A 10,734-nucleotide genomic window follows, 5' to 3' on the forward strand; every position below is an offset into this window, starting at 1 on the left:
AGGGGTCCAGTGCTGTAGCGTGACAAATTTGAGATGTACTACTACTAATAATAAAGGCCAATAATCTGAGATGTACTACTACTAAAGGCCAATAATCAGAGGTGTACTACTACTAATAATAAAGGCCAATAATCTGAGATGTACTACTACTAATGTAACGTGGCTCGCGCCACGGAGCGAGGAGACGGACACAATTGCTGAGATGAGCGAGATTTAATACGGGGAATACCAAAAGCAGAGTCGATAACACAGGCATGGGTCACAACGGGCAGGCAGTCCAGACATGAAATACGAACAGACATAATCGGTACTAAACACGACGGGGAAACACGGAACAGGCAGGAATACAGGCAGCGGAAACAATACTCACAACAAACAGGTCGGAACAAAGTACAAGGCACAAAGTAGACAAAATCACGGATACTGGACTGGGGAAATACTGGGACTTTATACATAGAAACTAACTAGGGACAGGTGATGGCAATGACACTGGGGCGTGGCAACAAACAAGGAATAAACGCGACAACCGAGCAGGGCGGGACAAACAGGCAGGGAACACGGACATGAAGGAACCCAGAGTGACAGCTACGAGAGGGGGCGTTGCCCTACGTGACAGAACCCCCCCTCAAAGCGTGCCACTCCGGGGCACGCAAGGGCAGACAGGACAGGGACAGCGGACAGAGGACAGACCGGAGGGACAGGACCAGACAAAATAGGACGAGGGACCTGGGACACGGCAGGGACTGGAGACAGGGAGACAGGCCAAGAGCTGGGCCGGGACACGGCATGACACGGGACACAGGGAGACCGGATAGGGCCAGGGCGAGGCACAGGAGCAGGGCTGGACAGGACAGGACCGGGGACAGACACTGGAGCGGGGCCAGGGGACAGGGCAGAGGTAAACACTGAGGCAAACACGGCTTGGACGACGGGCCACAATCTGGGGAACAGACACGGGAACCGGGACAGAGAGGACACCACCGGAAACAGACACGGGAACAGGAACACAGACCTTGACAGACACAACCACAGGGACAGGAACCAAAACAAAACCAGGGACAGGACTGGGGAACATGGGGAACCCGGGCACAGGAGCAGGAACACAGGGCGGAGCAGACAGTACACAGAGTCCATGCCCAACAGGGGGCAGCACAGTCTCTTGGGGCACAGGCGCGGCCGGGCGGCTGGCAGCGGGCACAGGCGCAGCCGGGCAGCGGGCACAGGCGCGGCCGGGCGGCGGGCAGCGGGAACAGGAGCCAGCAGACAGGCAGCGGGAACAGGCAGGGTCCGCTGGCGGGCAGCGGGAACAGGCAGGGTCCGCTGGCGGGCAGCGGGAACGGGAGCCGGCGTGGACGACCTCTCCTGGGCCGCGGGGACAGGAACCGGCGTGGACGACCTCTCCTGGGTCGCGGGGACAGGAACCGGCGTGGACGACCTCTCCTGGGTCGTGGGGACAGGAACCGGCGTGGACTGCCGACGGGCAGCGGGGACAGGAACAGGCACGGACTGCCGATGGGCAGCGGGGACAGGAACAGGCACGGACTGCCTACGGGCAGCGGGGACAGGAACAGGCACTCGGGGGGCGGAGCCGCCAAGCCGACGTCCTCGGGGGGCGAAGCCGCCAAGCCGACGTCCTCGGGGGGCGGAGCCGCCATACTGACGTCATCGGGGGGCGTGTCCGCCATACTGATGTCATCGGGGGGCGTGTCCGCCATACTGACGTCATCGGGGGGCGTGTCCGCCATACTGATGTCATCGGGGGGCGTGTCCGCCATACTGACGTCATCGGGGGGCGTGTCCGCCAAGCCGACGTGGCTAGTACTCCCCCCCAAAAAATACTTGGGGGTGTCGTGTGGAGTAGCCGGCAGAATCAGCGGGGTTAGGTCCTCCTCCTCAGGGTCCGGGTTGAGCCTGGAAGAACACACAGACACACACGCCCCTCGGTGGCTCTCTCTGCGATGGCTCCGCCTCCTCTGAGGCGTCGGGAGCTCGCAGCAGCCATTGAGAGCCAACCGAGGGTTAAGCCAAAGCTCGTCTGTGCATTCACTCCGTCTGCCCGCTGCTTGCACCATAGGTTGCTCACCCCTGTCGTGTTCGTCAAGCAGGGCAGACTCACAGCGCTCAATAGGAGTCTTGTCGCGAAAGCCAGTAGTGAGAGACTGCGCTTTCTTCGATCTGCGACAAGACTTCCTTGTTCCCACAGCGCCAGGGGTATTCCTGTCTCCGGCTCGTTCGCGCTGTAACACATGAGAGTTAAACTGCACGGAAGCAGCCAACAACTCGTTACAGCGACTAAACTCACCAGAGTCTCGCTCTCTCGCTGTGTCCTGGTTCGATCCGTGATTATGTAACGTGGCTCGCGCCACGGAGCGAGGAGACGGACACAATTGCTGAGATGAGCGAGATTTAATACGGGAAATACCAAAAGCAGAGTCGATAACACAGGCATGGGTCACAACGGGCAGGCAGTCCAGACATGAAATACGAACAGACATAATCGGTACTAAACACGACGGGGAAACACGGAACAGGCAGGAATACAGGCAGCGGAAACAATACTCACAACGAACAGGTCGGAACAAAGTACAAGGCACAAAGTAGACAAAATCACGGATACTGGACTGGGGAAATACTGGGACTTTATACATAGAAACTAACTAGGGACAGGTGATGGCAATGACACTGGGGCGTGGCAACAAACAAGGAATAAACGTGACAACCGAGCAGGGCGGGACAAACAGGCAGGGAACACGGACATGAGGGAACCCAGAGTGACAGCTATGAGAGGGGGCGTTGCCCTACGTGACAACTAATAATAAAGGCCAATAATCTGAGATGTACTAATACTAAAGGCCAATAATCTGAGATGTACTACTACTAATAATAAAGGCCAATAATCTGAGATGTACTAATAATAAAGGCCAATAATCTGAGATGTACTACTACTAATAATAAAGGCCAATAATCTGAGATGTACTACTACTACTAATAAAGGCCAATAATCTGAGATGTACTACTACTAATAATAAAGGCCAATAATCTGAGATGTACTACTACTAATAATAAAGGCCAATAATCTGAGATGTACTACTACTAATAATAAAGGCCAATAATCTGAGATGTCCTACTACTAATAATAAAGGCCAATAATCTGAGATGTACTACTACTAATAATAAAGGCCAATAATCTGAGATGTACTACTACTAATAATAAAGGCCAATAATCTGAGATGTCCTTCTTGTAGGAGCTGATTCAGAATGCAGAGGATGCAGGAGCCACAGAGGTGAAGTTCATGTACGATGAGAGTGAATATGGAGTGGATTCACTCTGGTCAAATGACATGGCCCAGTACCAAGGTGAAGGAGAAATGTTGATTTCATGTTACATACATTACTTGATTGGAATACCCTGTAAATGTGTGTTTTATAAGATTAACAATTATTACATCTTTTTGCATTAAAATGCAGTGTGAAAGCTGTTAATGTTGTGCAAATTCATCCAAACTGTGTGTGTCTTCATCATCCAAACTGTGTGTGTCTTCATCAGGAGCCGCCTTGTATGTGTACAATGATGCAGTTTTCACAACAGAGGACTGGAATGGAATTCAAGAGATAGCAAGAAGCAGGAAGAGAGAGGACCCTTTAAAAGTTGGGCGGTTTGGTATCGGATTCAACTCTGTTTACCACATAACAGGTAATGATATCATTCACTATTTTAGTATTTCTTACTTTACGAAGTGTGAAATTAAGAATCCTGAGTGTAATTAGAAGCTCAGACAGCAGCTTTTTAGCAAACATTTTTTTAACCTAATTTTTATGTAACAGAGCCATCACAAATCTAACACAACCAGATTTCCTAACCTATTTGTGTATTCTATTCCTAGATGTCCCAAGCATATTCAGTGGGGATCAAATTGCAATGCTGGATCCTCATCAGTTGCTGTTTGGAGTTCATGAATCTGGACAGTGTTGGAACCTGAAGTCCGACATAAAGGAAATAACGGAGCTGAACGATCAGTTTGCTCCGTTCTTTGGCCTGTTGGGCAGCTCGGAGAAGAACATGACCGACGGCAACTTTCCAGGAACATTGTTCCGCTTCCCCCTCCGCGTGAGGCCGTCTCAGCTGAGCAGCAACATCTACAACAAGGAGAAAGTTCTGGAGCTGTTCGAGTCTTTCAAAGCAGATGCAGACACCGTGCTGCTGTTCCTGAAGAGCGTGAGGAAAGTCTCGTTACACATGCGCGAGTCAGACGGCACCGAGCGTCTCCTCTTCCAGGTCACGGCTGGTGAGAACCCGGAATGTAAGCTCGAGCGGCCCACCTCGTTGAAGACTTTGGGCCTGGCGGTAGACAGCTACAGCAACGGTGTGCTGAACGACTCGGTCACCTGTGCCACGTACCAGCTCAGCATCGAGGTGCACGACAAACCCGCCAAGGAGAAGCAGAAGACCACGTGGCTAGTGTGTAATGCCGTGGGTGGGAGAGGAATGTGCGTGGAACTGGATGCCCTGGCAGATGATCTGAAGTTCATACCAACAATTGGCATAGCTTTGCCCCTGACTCACTGTGATGAGTGCAAGGGGGCAACTTCCAGCTTCTCAGGGCGGGCGTTCTGTTTCCTTCCGCTTCCCCTGGGAGAGGAGAGTCTCACGGGACTGCCAGTGCATGTCAGTGGCTTCTTTGGCCTGACCGACAATCGCAGGAGCATCAAGTGGAGAGAGGTGGACCAGTGGAGAGACCCAGCGGCCCTCTGGAACGAACTCCTCATCGTCACGGTGATGCCAAGGGCTTACTACACGCTCATCATGGAAACCATTCGGAGGATTCAGACCACGAAGGACCAGGACTTCCCACTTTCTTCCAGGGCGGTGTACGGAGCCTGGCCCGACACTAACAGGATACGTCCCCACTGGAGACCCATCATGGAGCCCCTGTACCACCACCTGCTGGAGCAGCCCGTCATCTTCTCACTCAGCTGCACCTGGGTGAAAGTGGACGACGCGGTGTTTTCAGAGCTCGACTCTACAAAGGACTGCACGGAGACCGTGATCAAATACCTCCAAAGCTCAGGGATGACACTGGCACAGGTGCCAGTCAGCACTACCGTAGCCCTAAACACGTTCGTCGCCAATCCTGACGGCCTGAAGAAAGTCACGCCTTGTTTTGTACGGCAGACGCTGAGGAAAACCAGGCACAAGGGCCCCTTGCGAGAGAAACTGCTTTTGCTTGAGTTTATTCTCAGTGATGGCTGCTATGGTGACCTCATAGGTCTGGAGATGCTGCCTTTGCAGAACGAGACAGTCGTTGCTTTTTCATCCTCGGTGAGTGACAAGGACGCCGTATACATCTCGTCTGAAGAGTTTCCAAGGTAACAGCCATACTTTAAAACTGTCTTGTTTTCACATGGTCATATATCATTTGATTTTATATTGACCTCCTTAATTGATCAGTAAACATATCTAACTGCATAATCATACAGGGGTTGGACAATGAAACTGAAACACCTGTCATTTTAGTGTGGGAGGTTTCATAGCTAAATTGGACCAGCCTGGTGGCCAATCTTCATTAATTGCACCAGTAAGAGCAGACGGTGAAGGTTCAATTAGCAGGCTAAGAGCAGTTCTGCTCAAAATATTGCAAGGCACACAACATTATGTGTGACATACCAGAGTTCAAAAGAGGACAAATTGTTGATGCACATCTTGCTGGCGCATCATAGCAGGTATTTGTGATGTATCAAGAGCCACAATATCCGGGTTAATATCAGCATGCCACCGAGAAGGACGAACCACATCCAACAGGATTAACTGTGGACACAAGAGGAAGCTGTATGAAAGGGATGTTCAAATCTTGGGCTGTGGACAATGTGAGACATGCATTGTTCTCTGATGACTCCACCTTTACTGTTTTCCCCACATCTGGGAGAGTTACTGTGTGGAGAACCCCCAAAGACCCAAAGAAGCGTACCACCCAGACTGTTGCCCAGAGTGAAGAATGGGGGTGGAACAGTGATGGTTTGGGCTGCCATATCATGACATTCCCTTGGCCCAATACTAGATGGACAGGTCACTGCCAAGAACCGAACCATTCTGGAGGACCATGTGCATCCAATGGTTCAAACATTGTATCATGAAGGCAGTGCCGTGTATCAGGATGACAATGCACCAATACACACAGCAAGACTGGTGAAAGATTGGTTTGATGAACATGAAAGTGAAGTTGAACATCTCCCATGGCCTCAGGAAACGTTTTCCTCTACCAGCATCACGTAGTGACCTGGCCACTATCCAGCAAGAAGAATGGCCTAAAATCCCTCTGACGACACTTGTGCAAGACGTGTATAGGTCATTCCCAAGACAAATTGACACTGTATTGGCCGCAAAAGGAGGCCATACACTGTGACGGTGGGTGCGGCGTGAAGGACGAGACACTGAATCCTTCTTTGTAGCAACAGACGTCACTTTAATAAACAGATATTGCGCAATAGCGCACGGAGAACAGAAACACTAACACAGCAACATGTAGACTGTAGACAACGACGAGCACAGGACACTGCGCGAGCGCACATTAAATAGACAGACCACACTAGCCCCATGTGATTACGAGACGATTCACAGGTGAGACACATTATTCACACAACAAAGCTATCACCACGGAGTTCCGAAAACGCAGACAGAGCACGTGGACAACGTTTACACACGCCCAAAAGGGAGGGGCCGGGGTCCTCAACGTGACAGACACCCCCTCCAAGGGCACTACCCGTCCCGGGGTGCCAACAGGACCGAGTGCCCCGAACCCACGACGATGGGCGGATCCGACGCGCTCAGTCCTGCGTCTGGGAGGTGACTGCCCTCGGGGAAGCGTCCGCCACGGACCGCCTAGAACACCCTCCCTGGGAACATGGGGGAAAAGACGTTAGACACGTTACACGGGACATTCACAAACACGCACACAGGCACATTGACACATAGAGGAACGAATGGGAAAAATGGGTTAGGAATACACACGGGAAGACTGATGAACACTGGCACAGACAAACACATAACAGGCGCCAGGCTTCGCGCCAGGAGGAGAGCGAACAGGGGGGAGAGGTCCGGAGCTGCGGGTGCTGCGTTGGGCAGTCCCCCTCCTGCCTTCGCTGCGGGCTCTCCGCCAGGTGCAGCGCGGCGGGCAGACGTGCCCGGTGCAGCGCGGCTGGCGGACTTGCCGAGCGGGCCGTGTGGGTGGTCCCCTTCTGTCTCCATTTCCTCCTCTTCCTCTTCTCCCCGGCTCCACTCCATGGACTGCTCCGGGCTGCCACCCTGGGAGCAGTCCATAGCACTGTCGCTGGCGCGAGCGGAAGAGGGCGTCCGCTTCCCTCTCACGGTCTCCGCAGACCTCTCAGAGGGGGGAGGGCTCTCCTCCTCCTCCGCGGAGTAGGAGCCCTCTGATGAAGGGTACTCCCCCTCTCCCTCCTCTGCGGTGCGAGAGGAGCCTACGGGCGGAGGGAGGTAGTCATCGTCCTCCGATTCCTCCTCCGACTCCGCCTCCTCCCTACCGTAGTCCACGGTGGAGGCGGAGTTCTCCGACGGAGGGTATTCCTCTCCGTCCCCTCCACCGTAGTCCACGGTGGAGGCGGAGTCCTCTGACGGAGGGTATTCCTCTTCCTCCTCCTCTCCACCGTAGTCCACGGTGGAGGCGTCGCATATAGAGGGGGGGTAGTCCTCTACCTCTCCGCCGTAGTCCACCGTGGACGCGTCATCTGGCGACGGGGGGTAGCCCTCTCCTTCCTGCTCCTCCTCGGAGTCCTCATCCCCGAACTCGCTCTCTGGGGTGGACTCGGTAGCTCCGAGGATGCACGAGCCCACCCTCAGCGGTGAGAGGGCGCGGGGAGGAGACGGGTGTCTGGCCAGCCAGACCTTAACCGCCTCCTGGCGGAGCACCACCGCCCACTCGGGGCTGGACGCCTGTCTAGCCATCCGCAGCAGGTCGGCGCACTGCGGATCCCGCTTCAGCTGCTCCGACGTTGGCGTGGCCTCGTGGTGCGGGGAGGAGTCCTCTTCCAGCTCGCCCTCTGCCCCATATAGCTCGGGGACACTGACCCTTACAGGCGAGAGCTCCCGGGAAGGCGAGGGATGTCTCTCCCGCCACACCCGCACCGCTGTCTTGCGGTACTCCTCAGCCAACTCCGGTATAGCGGTCTCCCGAGCCGCACACAGCAAATAGGAGCACTCGGGATCCCGCTTCAGCTGCTCCGGAGTCGGCGTGGAGTTGCGGCGCGGGGGGGAGGAAGACGCGTGGCGGTGCCGCTTGCTGGGCTTCTTGCCCTTCTTGGGCTTTGGCTTGTAGCCTGGCATGTTTGGGTGTCTCTGGTCGGCTCGTCGTTCTGTGACGGTGGGTGCGGCGTGAAGGACGAGACACTGAATCCTTCTTTGTAGCAACAGACGTCACTTTAATAAACAGATATTGCGCAATAGCGCACGGAGAACAGAAACACTAACACAGCAACGTGTAGACTGTAGACAACGACGAGCACAGGACACTGCGCGAGCGCACATTAAATAGACAGACCACACTAGCCCCATGTGATTACGAGACGATTCACAGGTGAGACACATTATTCACACAACAAAGCTATCACCACGGAGTTCCGAAAACGCAGACAGAGCACGTGGACAACGTTTACACACGCCCAAAAGGGTGTGCTCGGGGTCCTCAACGTGACATACACCATACTAATAAATTATTATGGTCTAAAACCAGGTGTTTCAGTTTCATTGTCCAACCCCTGTACATATTAATTTATATTTATTTATAATAACTTTGTTTTGGATATATATATAATTTCTTCCTATATTTTCTAGGTCCCTTTACCCAGGTTTGGAAGGGCGATTTGTACTGGAAAGCATTGAACCACACGTCATGAACACTCTGAAGGAAGCAGGAAGAAGCAGGGGTAAATATAATAATCATAATAATAATAATATACACACCATCAGGGCTGGTAGTGAACTCATAGTCTTCCCACCTCCGCTCTCTCTAAGCACACAGACAATAAATTGCTCACTCACTCCTGCTCTGCTGTGTGGTGTTTACATTGCAGTCAGCGCTAGCAGTGTGCCCCTGTCTCAGTCCAAAACCTGATCGTGTCCTGTCTGTACCACGCGTTTCATTTAGGGGCCCTGTTACTAAGGCTTCATTCAGAAAGAAACCATATCTGTCCACTTCTGTGCCAGAAAGGAGCCATTTAAAACCTTCCAGAAACGTCTGAAGTGATCATGGAACATGGCCATGTGTTACTGTTGACGTGGGCGTGGTCAAAGCGTCTTGGCAGGGTCCAGCATTCTTCTCAGACCACTTGCACTTAAATGACATCGCAGGACCTGACTTGCTGTCACAGTGTTCCTAAGGTGTACCTACTTCCTGCCCATAGGTAGCTTGGTGGTTAGCATGTTTCTCTCTCTGTGCCAGGGTCTGGGATTTGAATCCCTCTCTGGGTGAAGTTTCCATGTTCTCCTTGTATTTGTGAGGGTTTCCTTCCACAGTCCAGACGTTCCTGCACCTGGTGCAGTCCGCCAGGGGCTGTGGTCTCTAACAGAGAGAATACAGATGGGCTGCTGTCTCTCAGTGGTGTGTGTGGTGATTGTAAATGCTGAGTTATGTCTGTAAAGTGTTGTTGGGTTTAAGAAAGGTGCTATATACACGCAACTTGTAATACATGTCAATAAATGTGTGAAATCCAATGTATATGTACTTAGAAGATTGCTTGGATGTTCTAAAATTAATTGTGTTTTTCACTTTAACCCTGGTTTGCATTTGAATCTCAGTTCAGCAATATCTCTGGGGTTGCACGGGTAAGTATGCTGTGTGGAGTCCTGCCTGCGCAGTTGGAGAAGACATTCTCCTATTTATTTAATCAGTTTCACTCACTTGTGTTTCTTGTGTTTCCAGTGCTACATCCTGTAACTGAATTTGTAAGGCAGTCATGATCTGAATCCACAATGTTGAATCTTCTTTTGCAGGGTTCATTTGTTTCTAGGTGGACTTAAATGAATATTAAGTGTAATTTCAACACTGTCGGTGTTAATCAAACACGGTGTATGTTAGTTCGACATTGTATTTGTTAATTCAACACTATAGGAGTTAATTCAATTTTGTGGATTTTGTTGTGCATCTAGCCAGTAACGTATGACATACAATACTACTAATATCTGTGAACTGAAAGCAACTCTATAGGTGTTCAACTTACTGTTAAGCATATCTGAGACGTCTGATACACAAATACACCTTAATAACAAGACAGTGAGCAAGAGAAGGAAATTAGAAATCACAATGTTAACTTGTTTTGGGTTCAGTGTGTGTGTTTACAGCATGGACCGCATGTTAGGATCTGTGCCACTGTTGTCACTTTTTGAATGCTATCCAGTGTTCATACTTCATGCCTTGACTTTGTGATGTGATTATAATTTTTTTAAATGGTGTGTTTGGTGTGTATGGTGTGTTATTATGATTTTAATGTGTATTCTATGAACTTGTTACTTTAAAGTAAAGGAAGTATTGTATTTATATTTGTAAATTCGCCGTTAAATTGTTATGGACATTAGACAGTCACATACAACACAGGTGAAAAACCATTTATGTTTACAACCACAACTAAGATATTATTTTTGCTTATGTTGTTGTCTTACCTAGCTCTGTCATTGCAATATGATCAGATTCTGAATATGCTAAAACTATAAAAGAGAAAAAGGGTACC

At 51.2% G+C, this 10,734-nt stretch overlaps 1 protein-coding gene across 3 annotated transcripts in view; it reads left to right on the forward strand.

Moving 5' to 3' along the window:
• Positions 1–10,734, forward strand: part of sacs (sacsin molecular chaperone) — a 32,794-nt gene that overhangs the window by 8,605 nt on the left and 13,455 nt on the right. For 2 of the 3 annotated variants that reach the window (XM_076976075.1, XM_076976077.1), the window contains 5 exons: positions 3,246–3,357; positions 3,548–3,694; positions 3,885–5,367; positions 8,843–8,934; positions 9,806–9,832. In XM_076976075.1, the coding sequence (XP_076832190.1) occupies positions 3,246–3,357; positions 3,548–3,694; positions 3,885–5,367; positions 8,843–8,934; positions 9,806–9,832 (1,861 nt within the window). The remainder of the gene's footprint in view (positions 1–3,245; positions 3,358–3,547; positions 3,695–3,884; positions 5,368–8,842; positions 8,935–9,805; positions 9,833–10,734) is intronic. The other variant, XM_076976076.1, reaches the window with a different exon arrangement.

Source organism: Brachyhypopomus gauderio, chromosome 16 (genome assembly GCF_052324685.1).
Source record: "Brachyhypopomus gauderio isolate BG-103 chromosome 16, BGAUD_0.2, whole genome shotgun sequence".
NCBI classification, from domain to species: Eukaryota; Metazoa; Chordata; class Actinopteri; order Gymnotiformes; family Hypopomidae; genus Brachyhypopomus; species Brachyhypopomus gauderio.